This window comes from Lichtheimia ornata, assembly GCF_029851405.1.
Source record: "Lichtheimia ornata isolate CBS 291.66 chromosome Unknown scaffold00063, whole genome shotgun sequence".
NCBI classification, from domain to species: Eukaryota; Fungi; Mucoromycota; class Mucoromycetes; order Mucorales; family Lichtheimiaceae; genus Lichtheimia; species Lichtheimia ornata.
The window spans coordinates 141218-163254 of NW_026695383.1; the positions used below are offsets into that span (position 1 = coordinate 141218).

General features: G+C 43.2%; 8 protein-coding genes across 8 annotated transcripts; 3 read left to right on the forward strand and 5 right to left on the reverse strand.

Annotated features, from left to right (window-relative positions):
* Positions 1 to 2909: 2909 nt before the first annotated feature.
* Positions 2910 to 4586, reverse strand: O0I10_010036 (uncharacterized protein; the record flags this gene model as incomplete). Its single annotated transcript, XM_058490019.1, has 4 exons — positions 2910 to 3318; positions 3417 to 3444; positions 4314 to 4429; positions 4507 to 4586. 4 exons carry the CDS (start codon positions 4584 to 4586, stop codon positions 2910 to 2912), a joined length of 633 nt encoding a protein of 210 aa, XP_058339254.1.
* A 1229-nt stretch (positions 4587 to 5815) lies between these two features.
* Positions 5816 to 7064, reverse strand: O0I10_010037 (uncharacterized protein; the record flags this gene model as incomplete). The annotated part of the gene is made up of 3 exons (XM_058490020.1): positions 5816 to 6654; positions 6868 to 6912; positions 6965 to 7064. 3 exons carry the CDS (start codon positions 7062 to 7064, stop codon positions 5816 to 5818), a joined length of 984 nt encoding a protein of 327 aa, XP_058339255.1.
* A 1621-nt stretch (positions 7065 to 8685) lies between these two features.
* O0I10_010038 (uncharacterized protein) lies at positions 8686 to 10310 on the reverse strand (the record flags this gene model as incomplete). The annotated part of the gene is made up of 2 exons (XM_058490021.1): positions 8686 to 10058; positions 10118 to 10310. 2 exons carry the CDS (start codon positions 10308 to 10310, stop codon positions 8686 to 8688), a joined length of 1566 nt encoding a protein of 521 aa, XP_058339256.1.
* A 1630-nt stretch (positions 10311 to 11940) lies between these two features.
* Positions 11941 to 13565, forward strand: O0I10_010039 (uncharacterized protein; the record flags this gene model as incomplete). Its single annotated transcript, XM_058490022.1, has 8 exons — positions 11941 to 12002; positions 12061 to 12206; positions 12271 to 12673; positions 12736 to 12840; positions 12893 to 13017; positions 13096 to 13363; positions 13422 to 13451; positions 13523 to 13565. The coding sequence occupies 8 exons, from the start codon at positions 11941 to 11943 to the stop codon at positions 13563 to 13565; spliced, it is 1182 nt and encodes a 393-aa protein (XP_058339257.1).
* A 445-nt stretch (positions 13566 to 14010) lies between these two features.
* O0I10_010040 (uncharacterized protein) lies at positions 14011 to 15027 on the forward strand (the record flags this gene model as incomplete). Its single annotated transcript, XM_058490023.1, has 1 exon — positions 14011 to 15027. One exon carries the CDS (start codon positions 14011 to 14013, stop codon positions 15025 to 15027), a length of 1017 nt encoding a protein of 338 aa, XP_058339258.1.
* A 397-nt stretch (positions 15028 to 15424) lies between these two features.
* On the forward strand, positions 15425 to 17832 carry O0I10_010041 (uncharacterized protein; the record flags this gene model as incomplete). The annotated part of the gene is made up of 7 exons (XM_058490024.1): positions 15425 to 16197; positions 16256 to 16325; positions 16382 to 16442; positions 16502 to 16790; positions 16852 to 17000; positions 17062 to 17165; positions 17242 to 17832. The coding sequence occupies 7 exons, from the start codon at positions 15425 to 15427 to the stop codon at positions 17830 to 17832; spliced, it is 2037 nt and encodes a 678-aa protein (XP_058339259.1).
* Positions 17833 to 18124: 292 nt separating this feature from the next.
* Positions 18125 to 19327, reverse strand: O0I10_010042 (uncharacterized protein; the record flags this gene model as incomplete). Its single annotated transcript, XM_058490025.1, has 4 exons — positions 18125 to 18270; positions 18341 to 18665; positions 18729 to 18777; positions 18861 to 19327. 4 exons carry the CDS (start codon positions 19325 to 19327, stop codon positions 18125 to 18127), a joined length of 987 nt encoding a protein of 328 aa, XP_058339260.1.
* A 717-nt stretch (positions 19328 to 20044) lies between these two features.
* Positions 20045 to 21714, reverse strand: O0I10_010043 (uncharacterized protein; the record flags this gene model as incomplete). Its single annotated transcript, XM_058490026.1, has 7 exons — positions 20045 to 20140; positions 20201 to 20428; positions 20486 to 20618; positions 20671 to 20863; positions 20922 to 21142; positions 21204 to 21237; positions 21300 to 21714. 7 exons carry the CDS (start codon positions 21712 to 21714, stop codon positions 20045 to 20047), a joined length of 1320 nt encoding a protein of 439 aa, XP_058339261.1.
* Positions 21715 to 22037: the final 323 nt, after the last annotated feature.

The following is a 22037-nucleotide window of genomic DNA, read 5'->3' on the forward strand; positions in this document are numbered from 1 at the left end:
TCAAAAGGTCCCACAAAATCGATACCGAACATCTCGAACAGACCATTCACATCGACTTGCTTCTTGTGCGATCTTTCCTTCTTAGGGCTTGCTCCGAAGATTTGGCACGAGTGGTAAGAGCGGGCATGTTGCTTTACATCCTGGCCACCAATACTCAGCGATAAACCTTTGCCTATGTCGCTTCTTGACCATAATGGCCAGTATACTCATGCGATGCCTCCATGATTCCTTCCCGTTGATCCAATTCGGGCTGTGGTAAACGTCAATAGGCCCAAGTGCCCAAATTAGACTTGGATCAACATTGGTCGCTTTATTTGTTAAATGACATCTTTATACACCGAGGACAATAACATAGGAATAATGATAATAACAATGATAACAATGAGAATGATGTAATTACCCAATGGGCATGAAAGCATATAAGTAGTGATATGGTATAGGTTAATAAACATCAGTTCCAAGATACTTTTCTTAGTCTCTTTTATTGAATTCTTTATCGTGCCCCTCACACGGGCACCAAAAGTACTCCTTGCTTGGTACGATGATATACGTTGTAGCTTCCCTTCTTGCCATGCATAAAGATGTGCCTTGTGCGCATTACTATGTACACATCACTTGTGGGGATTGATTTTTACATTAGATGCAAGTTAAGAATGACCAAGCTGAAGTTGTAGACATGATAGATCAGAACCAGAAAAATTAGAAAATCATGACATCATCGGCGTAGGCAAAGCACTTTAGCTGAGGGTTCATTTAATGAGCTGAATTCAAAGAAACCCCTTCAAAAGTGTTGCCGTCTAAACTCGCCTCTAGCAATGGTTCAATTGCAAGGTTGAAAAGAATTGGTGATAGGGGATCTCCTTATCGTAAACCACGTTGTTGAGTAAAAGCATCTGGAAGGTGTCCATTAGTAAACATTTATAATCCAAGTTTGCATAATTACCCAGAAGATGAATGTTGATCAGGGGATGGTGAACGATGATCAGGGGAAGGTGAATGATCATTAGGATTGTGGTTGGGAGAAGACATGGTAACAGAAACATGTATTCAAAATAATAGGATACTGTAGTGTTAAAGATACTGATGAGCAAGTCAAGTTGATCCGGATGCTGGTAAAGAAAAGAAAGTCGTGCGTGGTGGCTGAGGTAGAAGTGTCAGGTATGCTGACGGCGCAGAGAACACATCGATCGTAGGCTTTTTCTTGGTCCAAAAGGAGTGCTATAGATGAAGAGGACCTGTGACCATGTGCTTGTTCCATAGCAAGTTTTGCCAACATACCATTGTCGGCTATGCAGCGATCTGCTAAGAATCCTGTTTGAAAAGGATTGATCAAAGAATCAGCTGCTTGAATAAGACGCGCCTTCAGTAGCCAAGAGAAAATCTTAGCATCTGTGTTGATGAGTGAAGTTGGTTGCCAATTGCATAATGATTGCAGGTCTCCTTTTTCAGCATGCGAGTAACACAAGTACCTTGCCATGAAGCACGAAGTAGCTAAATTTATGTGGGGTCAACCTCCTGAAACTTTCTTTTGGCTGGTAGGGACGTTGGGTAAAGCTGAGGTTACCCCTAAGGAAGTTGAGACTTTGATTTTTTTGAGGTAGTGTAATTATTTAGAAAATCAATTCTAAAGAAGCTTGCGGCAGTTCTCTTGGCTGCTGTGATATCCGGCATGCATAAATACATACCAAGGGCTGGTCCCTTATACATTCCTACATCCATCATTCCTAATTTCAAGTGTATAAGGACACCTAATTCCATAATAAAATTGGTAGTTCATAGTCTCAGTGTATTCTTCACTGTCCCTTATCTTTATTCATGTCCACCACAGCTGCGAACCCTAGGTTATGGGTACCTCCCGAAGTGAAGAGCAAGCTAGAAAGCCTAAAGCTGAAGCACTTGGAACCTCGTGAATCATTCATCGAGCATCTTCGAGTATGTATTCTACTTTGCGCTATACGCTATAACTTCTCCTCTCTAGCAAAGGGTTCTCGATGAGCATTTTATTATTAGCAAGCGAGTGCTGAAGCTCTGTAGGATACAAAGGTATGGGGAATGATCAAGAAGAAAAAAGGAAAATCATAGCATGGTGCATTACATCAATGCGAAAGATCCATGGCCATTCATTGCTACTGTAAGGGACATACAAAAGTTAATGGGTAGTAGATTGTGTATTGTTGTAGCCCCAATGGAAATCATGCGCACATCTCTTGTAGGGTTGCTGCATTATGCACATATCCCTATTCATCATCGTAATGTTTACATCACCGACACCAGATGAAGATTCTATAAGAATGGCTTAGGTAGGAAACATTGACCTCACTTTAACCTGGCCATGGTCATATAGGATAATGCTATTAGTGTTGCCAAGCCAAATAACAGTGGTTCTAAATATGAATCTCAGGACGTCAATGCTGAAAGTGAGGCTGCAATGTTGGCTAATTCTCTATACCAAGCTCAACACCTACCTTCTTATAGTCCACTACTAGAAAATCAAGTTCATGAAAAGTACATAGTAGTAATGTGGTATAGGTGAAAAAATAAAAATCAGTTCTACGATACTTCTCTTCATCTCTTTTGCTAGTCAATGATGCCTCTCGCATTCACTTAGACATGTAGCATGCTCAAATACTATGACCAACGGCAGCTCCTTGATCTTGTAATGGTGCATTTTGTCTTTTAGAGCACCTTGTTGATGATTTCAACATGGACCTTTGGTGGTAGAGGGAATTCCAACACCGCTTGTTGGCCTTCAGGCTCTTATACATGAAATGCGCACAATAAAATAATAGAAGATGAATGATAAAGAGATGAGAGAATACAGTGAGGCTCGATAAAGGATGACTTGATTGATTTATTTCAAATGTTGACTTGCGGATGGAAGTTGGTCTTGTCTCTCGTGTTAGCTGGTCTTAAGCATCGCCGTCCTTTTTCCACCTTGTGAACCAGTCTAAGGCCACCTGTGGATCCTGCATCTTGCCTTCTTCATATACTTGCCACAAGGTTTTTCTCGCCATCTCCAAACAGCCCACAAAGTCGCCACGATGGGCTTCCACCCAAAGGTCATGGAACAAGGCAGCCTGCGCATTACCTGCATACGTGTTGATATCCAGCATTGGCTCTGCACTGATTGCTGGCGTCACAGCACGTGCTAGAAACTCAAATACGACATCGATCCAGCATGAATTATTGGTGTTACGTCCAAACCCAACATGGCGAGCCTTCGGTGCTGATGTGTCAGGAGGTGGTGGACAAGTGAGCAGTAGTTCGTTGGGACGAAATACGATCCCATTGGACGTTATGGAACGTGGGAATCGACAACTACGGCATTTGTTATTGTGGTGCCGGATGCTCCCCTATAACGGTTAGAGGTCAGGTACATTAAAGCACCATTGAACATCATATGGCTGACCACTTACTGATTGCTCGATTCAGCGACACGTTTTCCTTTTAAGGCATGCTCGAAAGCCATGCATCTACAATCTTCTACGCTGTGGACCCACAATAAGGAAAGAAAAGGAGATAATGAAGAATGCAGTAATACTACTAACTACTGATTGATTGTGAAAATGATTGTCCTTTTATACATGTTGTAAGGAATGAATGAATGGAATGTTACGTAAATAACTAGACCAGCTCATAATGTGACAGCGATTATGTGTATATGGTACACTCTGCATATTTGTGCTGGGACTCAGGACTTTTTTTGTTGTCTCGTTCCATGGACACCTCTTGTTGTTATTTTTGACATCAATGTCATGAGTAGATTGATTCACAGAACAGCATGGCTTGTTAGCAACCTTTTCATCAGCTCTCTTTGTGCACATGTTGGCTTACAGGATGTTGCTTTCAAATCCTTCTTTGGGGTTAAGCTTAGTTCATAGATGTAAAGAATGCTTTGCCAAAGGGTGGATACTCTTTGTAAATTGGGGCATCGCTATTGAGAAAGTAGGCTAACGCTTTTACTGAAATCAATGCCATTTACCAAAACATTTACAAAAAGAAAGCATCAACCTCATTTATTTAAAGCATCGATCCAATCTACAAAAAATCAATGTTCGCATTTATCAAAAGGAACGATCCCATTATCAAAGGCAGTGCTTGCATTCATGAAAAGCAATGGGCGCTTGATCTCAGCTTGAACCGAGCGACGGATCTAAAAGCAACAACCTGTAGCATGATGTTGGTCCTGTGATGAAGCAGCTATAGCTGCCTGCATGTCACATGCCCAGTTGCCTAGGCAACCAATATCCCTTGCCCACTATAAATGCCTTGACACAATAACAATCAACAAAAGACTCTTCTTTTCCTCTTACTGCTTTCTTGTCGTTTGACTTGGACTCGCCACGGATACTTGCCTGATTGCAGCTGCTCACCTAGAATAACTTCTTCAAGAGGAACGTCATCCATGATCTCCACCGCAAGTGTTGACCTTGACATGGCATCAGCCATAACATTCAAACCCCTAGACATGTATCCAAGTCATACATAGCTAAGGTAACCATCCACCTAGCAACCCTTGCAGATGTATTCTCCTTCAAGTTGTCGAAGAATAATAATGGCTTGTGGTCTGTAGCTGATCCAAACATGAGATTGCAACGTTGGGTGTTGGCTACGCAAGAATACCGCTTTCAAGTAAGGCGTATCTGTCATGACTTGACATGTCCTTCTTGGCTATATTGGCACATTCCTTCCTTTCATTTGACACATCCTTCTTAGCTAGATTACATTTTCCATCATCATAGGTTTATTGCCTTATCATCTTTAGACATATCACATACCCATCTCTTTTAGTATTATTGATCTTACTCACATATATATATCCACCGATTCATCATGCAATAAACCTTAGTCAGTTATCTTGGTCCTCTTTATCCTCCATATCTCTTGGCTCATCTCTCTCTCTTTGTGTCCCATCACATTCTATTCCTTGCACTGCTGTCCCGATCAGTAGGCATCATCATCATCTTCACCTCTTTTCCTGTTCCCTGTCCTTGTCCTGTTGGAAAGCACCTAGCACCTTCCACCATCCCAAACCCATTCCTCACAGTATCCCAGGGAAGAACAATGCTGTTCTTATTATTCTCTTGGTTACTGCAGCCAATAAGACATCTATATCAATACCCCTTATTGCTCTTTACTGTCATCGGTATGTAAAGTCTCCTAACATGTCACATCCCCTATTGTATTTGATTTTTCTTTTGTCTGATTGTGGATGCTGGCTTATGTGTTTCAAGAAGATCACCAGCATTTTTCTTGGGGTTCTTCTTCCTATTGCCCTTTCACGCCATCTGAGAATACAACCCCATCCAATGCCAAGGCGGAGGTCGACCAGGAACATGCAAGGATCGAATTAAGAGTATTGATTATTGGCTGATCTTGCACAACCCTTTCGATACAGGTCTCGGTGGAAGCTCTCAGCCGCATTTGTTATTAGCTTGGCTCATGCTTCTACAGCTTGTAGGTGAGATCTTGCTTCGAGCTGTAGAAGATCATTGATCGGATTTGTGGTCGAGACCACTAGGTAGTCCAATTTTCCAGGGCTTTCAAGCGATTGCGTGTGGTAGACACTAATAAAAGATAAAGAAAGAGAGGCAAGGAAAGATACAGTGAGGCTGTGAACTACCGATTTATTATAAAAAGAAGTGTCCTTATATACTTGTTATTGAGAATGAGCTCACTGTATCTTTTTTATTCTTTACTTTTTCTCTTGTTGACACCCACACGCAGGGTAAGCCATTTGATCATCCTGAAGTGAACCCTTTACAATGAAACATACTCAAAGAGGCCTATCGGCACAGTAAGAAATCCAAAAGGATCAATAGTGAAAGTGAACGAAGAAGCAAGGGCAAAACACAAAAGGAGGAATCGACTTAAATAAAGATAACAGGGGTACTGCAAGAGAATAGAAAAAGGAGGAGAGCAAAAATGGGATAGTGCTATGGCTACAATTCAACTTGACCATGACCACCATGTTTGATCCAATCACCTCGGCTTTGACCACAAATTCACGTCTCGTTCCCATTTGTGCATTATACGTGTTTTGAGTATTTTGCGAGGCATATGGCGTGGTCAACGAATCGAACAAGGATGTTTCGAATGCATCAGCCACTACTTGTGCACCTTGTTGATTGGTCTTACAATGCTTGGCAAAGTGGCCGATTTCATCACAGCGAAAACAACGCTTGACCTTGCCCTTTCCCCTGGTCTTGTGATTACGATAGGAATCCTTGCCACCACGCTTGAACCTTTGTGCTGATTGTTGGGGATCGACATCCATTGGGTCGTTACTGGAACCTGTTAAAGCGGAAGGTTGGGTGGCTGCTGATGTTGTAGATGGGGGCAAAGGAACGATTGCTGACACGTGACCAACACCAAATCCAGGCATTTCTTCAATACGTATGCCATACTCAATTGCCGAAGAGAAATCATTGATCGGCTGCTTTCGAATCTCATGAACAATTGAGGATTGTGCTTTGGTCAACAAGAAATAAAGACGCATGGGTTCTGAGAGCTGTGGATCGATACGTCTCAACAAAGTCGCCAATCGAGGACCAAACGCTTTCATACTTTCATACTTTTGTTGTTGAATACGTTGTAGCTCTGACAACAAGGAGCTGAAATATTGAGTACTGGCACAAACGTGATCCAAAAAGGCTTGACGAACGGTTGATTAGCTTGCCTTTGCTTCAGGTGATAGGGAACGCTACCACAACATTGCATCCCCTCGAAGAGAAATCTTGAACTATTTAGCCCAACGTCGCAAAGGCTAATCAAAGTAGGCCGCAAACCCTTCGAACTGCTCCAACCATTCAATCGCATTCTGACAGCCTTTCCCACAAGGAATCTATAATCGGAGCCTTGGTCTACCCAACTCCATGTTGGCTTGATCCTGTTGAAAGGTAGCTGGACCACCTATTATACGAGGATCCATCACCATGACTGCTTAACCTTGATATCATGTTACCTCCTTGATCATGGAAAGTAGCATGTTGAGGATCAAGACCATGACTTCCAGTGGTGCGTGTCGAACCAAATGTTGTTTCCAAACCCAAGCTCTGTAGCATTCACAGCTACAAGATACGCTAGTTTCACTGAGATTACGACATTACGATTATAGACGAGCTCATGTCTTAGATACGATATAGCTTTAGCGTAGTTTAGATGTATGTGTATAAATACAAGTGTTGTCGACGACCCGACAACGATAGTCTTTTTCCACTAAATCTCTCTTGACTGTAAGTAAGACGATCTTCATGCATCCCATTTAGTAGCTTGCTATCCTTATCCATCTACGATTGATATGGGACCTGCAATGCTACAAGCTCCCACCATTGTTGAAAAATTTCCACGAGAGGCCAAAGGGGTGTAATCCATAATATGAGCATGCTCGCCTTCATGAGAACTATCGATATGATGCCATGCTTGTGAGGATGTCGGCATCATTGGGTGCACAGGTCCCTGATCACGTGCTCTATTGTGTGATCCACCATGTCCACCATGTTCTTGTGTAGCCGGCTGCCACACTTGCGAGTCTTCCATAACCGATACAGGAGCAACAATAGGAGACGTGTGCCCTGACGATAACAATACAAGTGAAAGGATGTCTCTGAATCACTCCAAGGGTTATTGATGACACCACGATGCTCATATAATCCAGCGCTCAGATGATCCATGTCAATAGTTTGGCTTCTCCACCAGTGTAAAAGGGTTGTGGAACAAGAGGTCTCCTTGTGTAATGTATTCTCTTCTAATGTTTATGTGTCACGTGTGACTATTACTCTCACACTGTGGTTGTATAGGAAAAGTTTTTGAAAGATGTAGTTCTTGGGGTTAGTATTGAGATATACAAAGCCTTTGCTGGTGAAGTAGTGTTGTTCAAGATAAATGCCAAGATCAAGGATATTGCCGACAGGTTTCAAAGCGTCAATGAGAGCTTGTGTTAGAAGTTGTATGGTTGTAAAGTGGGATGTGCGTGAGATTGACCTTGACTACCTCCCACTCTTCAGGAATAGGAAGGGAGCCAAACAACTATGTACCATCTTTCATGGTGATGGGTTCATGCTTGAGTTTGTCGATGGTTTCTTGATCATCGAATGCAACTTCTGCTTCGTCGCTTATTGCTGTACGAGATAAGTCGAAAAGAAGTGAATGGGGGTGTTCTGCACGTCGCCGTATTTGCCGACTGTTGGTCTTTTCCGGTTGATAAAGGGTTACCACTTCATTGTCGTGAAAAAGTGAGGTGTATGTGCGAGGTTTATCAGTGGGTCCTTTCGACCCTTGGATTTTTGATTTTTATCGCAAAGAGCCATCCGATGTGTTATAGGTGCGAGTCTCGCAGCAGAAAAAATGGTTCGTAGCACAATCTCGAGATCCACATTATGAAAGATAATGAGGGTCTTGTCTATGGATAATCACATGTACCCATCATCATCTAGCCTCAGATCGTGTATGATAATATCCTTAAATGCCACGTCTCTAATATCGCGTTTACCATATACGCAGCTCAAACCATTTACAGTAGCAAGCTTTTTCGATGTCATCCTTTCCTTCAGGTGAGGTGCAGCACCAAATCAGTATCAGCTACATGTGTACTCATAATGAATAACGAGGTGAATGTGTATGTCCCTATCACACTATTGGTCATTAGCATAGTAGCTTGCGAGAAAATGAAGCATGATGATGGTTTTATTCACTCTCTTCTTTTAATTGCGAATTGACGATAACGTTACTAATCCTTGATTCTAGGTATTCAATGGTGTCTTGTGTTTGTATGCCATCTCCGTTTAATGTCACGTTCACCAATTCCAGTGTATCGAGAGATGTATGATGATCAGCCAAATGCATTAAACCTGAGACGTTTAGCCAACGTGTATTGCTGAGGGTGAGATGCTTGATATCTGTCATATCACATAAAATTTCAAATGTCTGCTTGTATTCCATGATTGGGCATCCTTTTAGCGTCAACGACACGATAGGCGATGATTGACTTAGACATCGAGCAAGCGTGAATAAACCTTGAGGCATGAGACGTTTTGGATAGGCTTCTTTCAAGATCAAATGTCGCATCGTAGGGATCGTTATCAATGCTCCAACAAACTCGAGCGCTGTATCAACCTGATTCATTTGATACTCGAATGACTCTAGCTGCACGCCATAATGTCGCATTTGCAAAAACATAAAAGAAAGATCCGAGAGATCGCTTCTGTTTTCATGGATGGATAGATGACGTAAATGTGGGAGATGATTGAAAGGCGTAAGATCAGGCACCTCTTGACTGTTCATCCAACCTCGACTCTCATGACAGGTATCCATATCAATAGCAATGGTATGTAACTGCTTGCAACGAGAAAGGATTGGAAGAATGATCGTTTCCTCAGGGTCATCAATCTCCTCATTGTGTGACTTTTGGCTGTTGTAAATGAATTCTTGTAGCTGACACGTGTCTGGTGGTGTAAGGATGGGTGGCATTTTTCGCATCGTATCTTTGCTGCCATAGATTTTCCCAATACCACATGAAAGACGTTCAAGGCCTTCTCCCCACGATGTATTCAAAATGGCCATTAAATGATGCAAAGGTGTCTCGTGCAATACGTTGTCGATTTCGAATGTACGTAAATGGTTGCAAGGTGTCTCGTAATTTGTTGACCATAAAGGATCTTGACCAAGGGAAGGGAAAACATTGCATGTGATGATATCCAATTCTGGTCGAGCTTTCACAATTTGAATCAAATCAATGTTGGAGTGCCACTGGAGTCGTAAATGGCGCATGTTGGGACTTGCACGCATGATGTCTAATAGTTGCTCTGTGCTGATGCCGTGGTTGAGACGTAAGAATTGAAGGTTGAAGCATGATAATGATGATGCCTTGTTAGCTGTCTTGGGTGATACGTGAACTCGAGCCGAACTTGAAAAATGAGTCAACTGTGGGCAGCATGCCAAAATGCCAAGGATATCACATTGACTACGAGTCGATCCGATATGTAAACGTGTCATGTATTGGGCAAAGGTTGAAAAAGTAGTGGATGGCACCAAATCGCACTTGTTGTCAATGGCAACCACTGCAATGCGTAACAAGATCAATACATCTGATTTATAGAACAAGCTCATGGCTACTCACTGAATGTGGAGAGACATGTAAACCCCATATGGATTAGGCTGTCGATCACCTTGATGATGCTCTTCTCGGATGGCTGTACCAATACAATATGCCTTGCATAGGACCCAACAAGCGATAAGAGTGGATGCAATTGCTCGAGATCATTGCTGCTTAATCGTATTGACCGCCACTGATCAACGGACCAGTCAGCCATACGTTCACGCCATACTCGACAGACCAACATGCACCGAAGACAATCAAGCTTTGAGAATGAGGCGAAGATCCGCTGGTTGATCTCGGATGGCAAGGAAGCGATGCAAGTTGTTGTACGATGCTGTGATTGTGGCATGCTTGAATAAAAAGTTTGTAAAGAGGCGAAGCATCTAGTACAAGGAGTATCATTTGAGTGGTGGTATTTATATCAAAGGGGTACAGTGTTGTACTTACTGCGGCGGATTGTGCCGCAGTAGACCATCCTTGTGGATTGAGGTTGTAACAAGCAATCGTCTTCCTGTTGATATGATCTCTTTATTAACTGCATTGAAAGATAAGAGTACTGAAAGCGACATGTACATGTATCATGATGGCACCAATTCTATAATGCGTGGAGGAACTCCATGATGCTTGCATGAAAGTATGCTCGGCATTTCATCGTGTGCAACCAAGGTGATCTTTTGGGAAATTAAAAAAGTCGATACAACCGCCACCCAGCCTCTTCTTCACCCCTTCGCCAATGACCGAGCGATTCGCTTGCCTTCTCCAAAGCAACTTAATGTCAACAAGCCTTTCACCAATTCACCATAGTACACCTATAGTATTGTAAGTCACCCACCGACACGCGTCTTTTCTCTTGCCATCGCACACCATCGACACTCACTCACTCACTCACCAGGCTTGGTAACACGTCGCTGCAAGTGTATTCGACTATCACAACTCAATGGTGGCATCGTTGACTATGGCCTGTATGGGTACCCTTTGGTGGAGAAGAACTAACCTTGAGAGATACCTCTTCAGCCAAGCGACGAAGGAATTCTTTCGATTCATGGAAGCAACAACTTAAACTTTGACACGAATACCACCAAAAGCATGATGTTTGGTAAGATGGATGGATGGCACGAGGCAAGTTGTTCTGTGATATTGAGGTGAGGATCCCTTTTCAAGCAGATGATGGCTCTTTTTTCCATTCGTGTCATGCAAGGTATCAAGTTGTCGCGATGGCAACGAAGCTACATTGGATTGTCTGCGGCGACAATAACTGCTTATGGTTGAGAGGATGAATGGCTCATGGTGGAGGATTGGATCGACACCACGATATGCATGGACCATGGTAGATCGTACATTGCAGCTGAAGGAAGGTAGTATGATGATGGAACATAAATAGGGTAACTGTAGGAGTATTATTGGGAGGATCAAATAAAGGTATAGCATGTTGACCATTCAAAAGTCTTTACGTATTGGAATAAATAGATGTCTTGGTACGTGTGTAGCGCTCAATGCATGTTGTCAGATAATGTGAATGCTGGAATATGAGAACGTGATGGAAGGTTGATTGGGGGATCGAGCTCACTTTTGCATCATATGCATTGATTCCTTTTTATTGAAAATCAACCACCCCATCTCTTTGAATTGATGAAATTTGATTCATTCAGTGCATGTTATTATCGTCGTTGTATAAGATCCTTCAAAGTTGATGATAGAAGGTTGTTGTGAAACACTGAAATTGGGTGGGGGGAGTATTACTCGAAAGCGCGCGTTGGGCTTCTCCCACTATCTCTCTCTAAATTCAGCCACCGGGTTTTCATGGTAGCAACCACCCTTTCTTCCCTTTTCACATTGGCCCCAACATGACCTTACCAACCAGTCTCGAGGCTCAAGTTGAAAACTTTATTACACGATTGAAACGACGGTATAGCTTTCTATTCTCGTCACGCCGTGCACCAATCTAATCACTCTCTACCTAAAAGTCAAGTCATTGGCTCGTATGAAGTCGCCAAAGAAACAGCTGTCATCCTTCGACAAGTCGTGTCCATGAGCAGGTGGCGTGATGCCGATACGTTGGTGGATATCATTCGTGATTTAGGTGGACGATTGACTGCAGCACAACCTAAAGGTAGGGTGGCAACGCGCCCCCATTGAACAGCAGCAGCAGCAGCAGACAACTTACACCGATATAGAGCTGGCAGTAGGCAACATCGTACGTCGTGTACTCAAGGTGATTCGTGAAGTGGCGCGTGGAGAATTGGAGACGCATGATATGATGGAAGAAGATGAGCACGACGAGTCGGGTTCGGATGAGGATGTTGTGGATGATAATGATGAGCCCTCCAGTGTCAAGGATATATCAGCAACCAGCAGCCAAGTAGGATCCATTGGTGAACGACCTCAAATCATGATGCAATCATCCATGTTTCGACTCTTGGCAGCAGACGTCCCTGAGGATGCCAGTGAAACACCTGAAAAGAAAGCATACACATTAAAACCTCTCATCATCCAAGAAATCAACGAAGAAATCATTGCCGACCTGGAGACTGTATACAAAGGCATTGCTGATCAAGCTGTGGATTATATTCATGCAAAGTAAGTATGGGATGATTCGATTGGCATGGATGGGATGGTCCATTGACCCCTTTTTTATTTAGTGAAGTGATCATGACCATTGGCAAATCACGCACCGTCGAAGAATTCTTGATCCGTGCAGCACAAAAACGAAAATTCCAAGTCATTGTAGCCGAAACTGCACCTACGTAAGTAGATCTATTGGCTGGGTTGACGGTGAATTCTCATATGCCTGTATAGATATCAAGGCCATGATATGGCAGCAGCATTATCAAAAGCGGGCATTGATACCACCGTCATTGTCGATTCAGCCATCTTTGCAGCCATGCCACGTGTCAACAAAGTGGTGCTTGGATCCCATGCAGGTAAAACAAATTGGGGGATAGACAATGAGACATGATGAGTCAATGATACTTATGGGTGGGGTGGTTGCTTTTTTTTAGTATTGGCCAATGGTGCCCTTGTGGCGGTGACAGGATCACAATTATTAGCTGCTGCAGCCAAACATCATGCTACCCCCGTGTTGGTTTGCACTGCCTTGTACAAGTTATCACCTGTGTTTGCATACGACGCTGAAACCTTCAACATTACTGTGGCTCCCAACAGCGTTCTTGATTTCCAACAAGGTCCTATCATTGACAAGGTTTCTGTATCCAATCCATACTACGATTACGTTGCTCCTGAGCTGGTTAGCTTGTTTGTTCACAATCTGTAAGTTGGGAGGGAAGGGATGAGATGGATGGAGGTAGATACTGACATTGGCTTCTAGTGGTTCGGCACCACCCACCTATGTATATCGGTAAGTTTGGGCACGAGGGTAAAAAGAGAGGAAGGAAGGAACCCATGACTCATCATGACATTTTTTATTAGACTTATCAATGATAACTATGATCCTGAAGATACTACTCTGTAAAATAAAGAAACTTTTAGAATCCTCGTGTACATTGTTTAAGCTACCTGGATGATGATAAATTCCCGACTTTACTACCTTAGAAGTGCAGTGCTGAAAATAAAGGGATACGGTTTCCATGGCAACACAAAGCATGAGTGTGGGATAGATTTGACATGCTAAAAAGAGCTATGTATGTAGCACACGTACTTGTGCACAGACACTGTTTTGTAGATTGGGATTAAAAAGCGCTCATGCAGTGCGATGAATTACCCTTTAACCTACAACATACAAAACAACACGATACAGCTCTCATGATGGCCTGATTATATAGCATACATACTAAGCATGGGCTTATATTAGGCTAGGGTATAGCGGGGATACAATGCAGCGGATGAATTGATTCTTCCCGCTATGCATATAAAGAAACCAGGTGCAGCAACCGATTTTCATTACCGTTATCATTGTCATGTCTTGTACCACATCCTCCCCTCAATGGATTGATACCCATATTCATGTTATTACCAAGAGCTATCAAGCAGCAATCGATGCAGCCGGTGGTGACCCTTCTGGTTATCCAATGCCAACATGGACTGAAGCAGCATGCCTTGAATTCATGGAGAGTGTGAAAATACAGCGAGCCATCTTGTCAGTGACAGCACCAGGGCCATCCATTGCCGGGAATGGTGCCGAAGGACGCGAACTTGCACGCAAGATCAATAATGAAGTAGCCGATATTGTTCAACAATACCCTGAACGCATGTCTTACTTTGCATCGACACCTGATTGGACGGATGTACAAGGCACTTTGGATGAGCTCTATCATATCTTTAATCATGATACTCCTGCTTTAGGCGTTGTTGTCATGACAAGTTATGGAAAACGACTTTTGGGTGATCCCATGTTTGAGCCTATATGGAAAAAGTTGAATACCTACAAGGCGATTGTGTTTATCCATCCATCGGCTGTGGCGATTGAGCCTCAATTTGTATCAAACAATTTGCCACAACCGATCATTGATTATCCTCATGCCACGACACGTACAGCAGTGGATCTTTTATTCAGTGGACGATTCAATGCATGTCCTGATGTGGATGTGATCTTATCCCATGCTGGTGGTGAATTACCTTTTCTTGCAGAACGTGCATTGATGATTGTGCGCCAAGGTCCTTTCAAGGCTGGCTATGATGGTTGTGAACCTGTGGATTGTGAACAAGTCGTACGTAACATGCATCGGTTTTATATGGACACGGCGCTTTCTGGATCATCACCCCAACTCGAAGCATTGCTTGCTTTTGGATGCCAAGACCGTATCTTGTATGGCTCCGATTTCCCATACGCACCTGTACCCACATCCAAGCTGAATAACTCAATGCTACTTGAATTTGTCAATAAGCATGGCAAGCGTGCTGACCCCGTGAGTCCAGCTACATTAAGAAGAAATGCCATCCACCTCTTTAAAAAGCATGGCGTGGATTTGGAATAAAGGGTTTTTTTACTATTACTGTTTAGGGAAGATCACGTGTGGTTGCAGAAAATGAAAGAGTGCACTGACGTTATGATGCAGCACAGACAATAAATGAGCAGGGAATGATAATGATGATGGATGTATTAAAGCAAAGACGTTTATATACAAAACATGGATGGGATGGTTACTATCGTAATAGGATGATGTTGTATGTAATTCAAGAATAGTAACGTGTATACCGGGTGTTGTATTATGTGTGAGTAGTGGGCGCGCGCACATGGGATCCCTTTCCATTTTGCCGTGAATGTGTAACTTTAAAGAGAGTGGAGAGCCCAACTCAGCCGACCTCATTTTGAATTGAATACCACACACACACACGCTTTGGCCTCCTCCCTTTTGTCTTTTTTACTCCACAATGTATGCATCGTACCCCCCTCCTCCTCCTCCTGCCGATGGTGGCATGACGACTTACAATGCTGGTGGTGGTGGTGGTGCTCCTCCTCCTCCTCCTCCTGTTGCCGAATTCCAACAAATGAATCTTGGTGGTGGCCATGGTGGCAGTGGTGGTCGAGTAGTGTGTGGTCCTTTATTACGTTACCTAGAAACCGACTATCGAACCGGCATTTACCGCGGCTCATGTTTAATTGTCTCGGACCATCGTCAACCTCCTCCCCTTGAAATCACATTGCAACCTGTGCAAGGTAGTTCAGGCCCCACCCAAAAGTTGTCAGCACAAGGTGAACTCTTGGACGTCTTCCGGAACGAGTTTCATTTCTGGCGATATGAATTACGACTTCCTTTACAAGAAAACGAGCAGTTGGTCGTGTATACGAGCCCTTGCTTGAAAGAATCTTATTCGTTCCATATGCCCGGTTATTATCAAGCCATGCGATTCATGTTTCATTCGTGTAACGGCTTTTCTGATATTCCTCAAGAAACAAAGGATCGATTCGGTGAAAAGGATGCTCCTCTCTGGCAAGATGTCTTGGATCGTCACAATGTCATGCCTTTCCATGTACTACTCGGTGGTGGTGATCAGTTGTACCAGGATCGTCTTATCAAGGAAGATTTCATGAAGCCTTGGAATGATGAAAAGGATCCAAAGAAACGTGTTGCCATGGTGTTGCCAAAGGAAACCAAGGATGGCCTTGAACACTTTTATTTCTATAACTATATCAAGAACTTTGGGTAGGTTTCAACTTGGATCTATAATCACAAGTGATTGATTGATGTGCCTATTATCTAGATTTGAAGGTAACCCCTGGGTGGCCAAGGCATTTGCTACCATTCCTTCGGTAAACATGTGGGATGATCACGTAAGTAAAAGAAAAATTCACGCATTGGGTCAACTGGAAAACTCAAAGGCCTTTAGGATATCATTGATGGTTATGGCTCCTATCCTGCTGATATGCAACAAGCCGATTGTTTCCAGAGTAAGTTCAAAAGCTATGGGGATGATGGATTACCATGTTAACAATGATCGAATTACTAGCTCTCTTTGCCAATGCATCTCGTTTCTATTACCTCTTTCAACATCACACGACCATGGATCTTGCTCCACAGCATGGTATGATTCGTGGTAGTGTCAAGTCATGCAATCACATTGTCAATACCTTGGGCCCTGATATCGGCTTGTTGTCACTTGATGCACGTGGTGAACGTACAAAGTATGATGTGTGTCAACCCGTATCTTACGATCGTGTCTTTGATGCCTTGAAACGCTTGCCTGCTTCCGTCAAACATCTCATTGTCCTTACAGGTGTACCATTGATCTATCCCAGGTATGTGTATATGGGTGTATATTTTGATGTCATTGTATCTCACATATGGATTTTATTATAGATTGACTCTTTTTGAAAAGGCTATGGATGGTGCTGCTGGATTTAACCTTGCTACGCTTGCAGGCAAAACAGGTGCCTTGGGTGATTTGATCAGTGGTTCACTCAACAAATGGAATGGTGATCCCGAATTGCTCGATGATATGAATGACCGTAAGTGTGTAAGATACCATGTTGGATTGGATTTTGAATACTAATAATGATGGATCATTAGATTGGACAGCTGGTAATCACGAGGTGGAGCGTAAGCGCTTTATTGAACGTCTTCAGCAATATGCACGTGATCGATCCATTCGTGTGTCACTTATTGGTGGTGATGTAAGTTTTGAGTGTGGCTGGTGTGTGTGTATGTGTGCGTTTGTGGGGTGTGATGGTAACACAGGGAAAACATTAGGTCCACTGTTGTGGCGCTGGACGATTGTATTCCAAGGACATGCGTAACAAGGAAGAAGGTGATCCCCATCTTATGGTCCAAATCATTTCCAGTGCCATTGTCAATGTCCCACCTCCTCAAGCATTATTGGCTATTTTGAACCAGAATTCGACTTATATCACATTCAACCCCAACACGGAGGAGAAAATGTACAAGTTGTTCCTGAAATCACCCAACGGCAACAATCGTCAAAACACCAAATTGATGGGCATGCGTAATTACACAGCTGGTTATTTGGATGAGACCACGGGCAAACTCAACTTTTGGATCCAAGCTGAAAAAGAAGTGGGTAAAAAGGGTACCATGGGTTATTTGGTGGATGTCCCAAAGTTGGTGTTTAGCCAAGCTGGTGCACGATTGTATTCCCATAACAAACGCGACTTGATGCCTCCCTTGCGCCATGGTGGTTCAGCTGCTGCTCCTCCACCTCATCCTCCACGACCTGGTGCTAATTATCCTCCCCAACAAGGTCAACGTCCTGTTCCACCACCCCCTCTTCCTGCTCGTGATGCTGGTGGTATGCCCATGCCTGCTTCCAACATGTATTACTAGTCATCCATCCATCCATCCATTCATTCACTAAGAAACACAAAAAGAAAAAGAATCGTATATATGATCGGTCTTAAGAACATGTACATGGGGTGGAGAGAGAGATGCTTGAAGGGTCCCGGGGAGATGAAATTAGTAATAGGCTTGAGATGCTTTGGTAAAATGTGTGTTGCAGGGTACGCGTGACGGGGAAAGATGACAAAAGAGGTTTCAAAGGGAAAAAAGATAGGCGGGGATAGAAGAAGAGGTGTGCGTACACTTATACACGTATACACAACACGATGTAGGTAGGGTATTATGAGATCTCCATATCGGCAAAGGATAAATCATTTTCTTGTGTCTTGCGTTTCTCTCGAGATTGACGATCCAAACTGCGTAAACGGATGGCTGATAATACATAGCCCACCACTGAAATCCCTAATGCTGCCAACACGCCGCCCACTAAAAGATAGATGATTAGCCTATTGACCCCCCAAAGCATCTACTACTACTACTAGTATATAGCACTTACATAAACCACGCCAAATAACATTCATTTTAAGTGATTCAAGTTCTGTTGCCGTATCACCGAGCATGACGGTCAATCGGTTATTGATGCCTTGGATATGATGTTCTGCCACTTTTTGTTCTTCACGCACATCCGAACGATAATCATTCATGGAAAGTTCAATTTCATCTCGCATGGATCCCAAATCTTCACTGAGCCGTTGTTCTAGAGTATCCACTTCGCGTCCAAGAGCCGTGAGCTCCGATTGCAGCAGTACAGAGTCATTGCGCCGCAACAACTGTACCTCTCGGCGAAACTCAGCAACAGCTGCACTAATCAGATACGTCTCCTAAAAAAAGGGGAAAAAGAGGAGATGAATATACATGTTGATGTTGAAAACGATCATCCTTACATTTTCCAATTGTGAGCTTGCAAGCAAAGTTTCTTGTTGTCGAGCCACACTAGATAGATAGGATGTCACGGGTACACACATGTCAATATATATATATAATACATGCATCCATACACGTGCTCTGTTTGTTACCTTAAGCGAATGTAATGTTGAAGGGTTTCCATCAATGCTTTGGCTTGTCTTCGTGAAAATCCTCCCCATGCTTCAAGTTGTGTGACCTGCTCGTACGTATCAAAGTGATGAGATGTCGTTGTATTATCTATCATTTCCATATGGGGATCTTGGTGGTGATATGGCTGCTCCTCTTGTACAGCAGGTACGAGTTCGTTATTGATGGCTGTAGCAGCTGTTGTTGTATTGCGAGTAAAACTCATTGGCTGAGCAGGAGGCGATGAGGGAGCCGTCCGAGGTACCAGTGACCGATCGAAAAACATGTCGAGATGAATCTTGTTGATATCACCATTCTGAAGTGGAGAGGGTGTAGGCAATGCTGATGAAGGAGGGGGTGGCGATGGTGTCGGTTCGGCATGCAAAGACCGTCGGGTCGATACAAGGCGAAGGTGAGGACGCATCCATGCGGCTGTAGTACGCATTAACATGATGTTGGATATGAATAAAGAAAAAGAAGAGAGATGTACCTTGCAAAGGAGATCTGGCAATAATCATGATTTGCTTGTATAACAAAGAAAAAAGAGAGAGGGGTGGATGATGATTTATATGTAAAAAAGGAGTGAAAGAAACGTTATGTAGGTGTGTGGTGTGTGGTGTCTTGGAACAAAGGGCCAGCAGCAGGCAGGGACCCGGGAATCAAGCCGATATGTAATCTACCACGACAGCTCCTCTCCGATAACTCAAGAAAGGAAAAGCCGGGTTTGCTCAAGCTGCTGTGGTTGGATCATGTCGACCAATCATTGACATGCTTGATAATATCTCTACTACGCAAGCTCCCAAAAAAAGAACCGACCAATAGGATAAACTTGGATTATGAAAATCGTCATCGACATCCCACATGCCAAGCACATCACACACAGCTGTCATCATCATCATCACCAGTCGCATGTCCTCGCAAATGATAAAATCCCATTCTCGTTGATTTAAGAAATGAGGTGCATGTAAACGATGTTGTCGATGCCTACATAGAGAGGGGCCCTTGCAGTTGTTAAAGAGGTCTGTGCATGCATCATGACCTGTGGATCGATGTTGCTACTATGTCTTGTATACGGGAAGGGAATACTACACGTAATCCTGACCCACGGCTTCCCATCATCCATACATCCTTCATACCCAATTACATAAAAGAGGATTCCCTCGGCTATTTATTGTTCTTCTAGCTCCTTTAGCTGGTTATTGTAATTCTTGATCACTTCAATAGTAGAAGTATCCTTGTCGTAAACGCTGTACCATCCTCGGCGCTATGTATAGAATCGAATGTGAGTGAGATTTTGTAAAGTTTAATGGAATAAAGCACAAACCTCGTGGGGTGGATCACCGAGAATCACCATGCCGTATTGGTTGGGATAATCGGTGGAGCGGCCCAATCCACCATAAGCCCAAAACGCACTTCCACTAAACTTGTTTTCTTTGGCGAGTTCCAAGATTTGATCAAAGATGCCCTTGTAATAGGTATCCTTATGCGTAGTAGGGGTAGAAGGATCATACTTGTACTCGTCATCGTCAGGATGATTGAATGCATCACGTGCCTATGGTATGTATACGTTAAGAAAGATGGGTCATTTTTCTCTTTCTCTCTTTCTTACCATGCCAAATTCCTCCATAATGATCGGCTTTTTGAGTGCAGCTGCCCATTCAGCACGTGATGAAATGTAATCCTTGGCATACGCTTGAGCATCAGCAAGGGATGATTCATTGGCAGGATCGTAAATTTCCCAGCTAGTGTTGTGTTAACCGAGTTGTTGCCTATAAATCCATATCATAAACTTACTTTTCCACCCACAAGTGACATGTAGTGTAATCAATGTTCTTGTGATCATGTGCACGATTAAAGTCGTATTGATCCAACTTTGCTTCCAAGCCAGCAGACACCAATTGGTTGGGTGCATTCGATTTGATAAAGTTGCTCGTTTCCTCAAACCACCATTCAGGTGCCTCTTGAGGCTCGTTGGCCAGTTGCCATGCTATATTGTAGAAAACGTCATGAGTTTGTGTGTTTGTAACACGCCTTTTGAAACTTACACATGATCACAGGATCCTCGTTGTACTTTTTGCCATTGACGGTGTTGACACGCGTTTGGACAGCTTTGATGTGATCCTTGAATAAATCCTGAGCCTTGTCAGCAATACTGGAATCATTATAAAAGCGAGCTGCATAAACAGTGAATTCGTTCCAGTTCTTGTCGCCTTCGGGATAAGGGATGGTTTGATTATTGAGCACCCACGCCACGTATTGAGCAAAGCTATACATGCATCATGTTGCTTAATTTTTGTTTTCTATCTACCCATAGTGTACCCACTTACCCTCCAGACCACTGCCAAAAGTTGTTGAGCGTCACTAAGAATGGGATCGTAAAGTTAAACATCATGCAATGTACATACACGACTTCTTTTACTTACTGACGGCTGTCATATTATGCCGATCCATGGCATCCAAAAGATAATCCAGACCTTCGAAAACAGCTTCCTTGTATTCGCCAGGTTTGGTCATGAAGGAGGGTCGCATGCGATAAGGTTGGTCGTCAGGACCTTCAGCAGAGGCCATAACACGCAAATTGTTGATGCCCATATCAGCCATTTGCTTGATTTCAGTCTCCATACGATCCCGGTCACCACCATAACAATCGTTTGCTCCCAATGATATTCCTTGCCAGTAGTTAGCGCCTCTGATGTAATACGGCTTGCCATAACGTGTGAAACCAGAGCCATCAGATGCGACCTTGACATACGCATCATCATCCTTGGTTGTAGTAGTAGGACGTGCAACCACAGTGGTCAATGCAAGAGCAAGTGTAAAAACAAAGGCCTTTACCATGGTAAAAGGGTTGATGATGATGCTTCGATTAGCCTTTTGGACGTGGTATTTAAATACGTTATGTGTTTTGAGCTACTTTTTTGTGTGTGGGAGAATATGGGAAGAAGAAAAGAAAAAGAGGGGTGTTATGCTTTACATAATCTATCCCAGGTACAAACCACCTGTGTAACTGGTTACACGCCCCCTCATCTCCTTTGCATGCTGCAGGATTCTGTTGCACCATGTGATGCCGTCTTTTACAGCCATCTCATATCTCTTGACCCATTCTTCTCATTGAACAACGTCAAACCATGTCCATTACATAAATTGTGTTACAATGATAT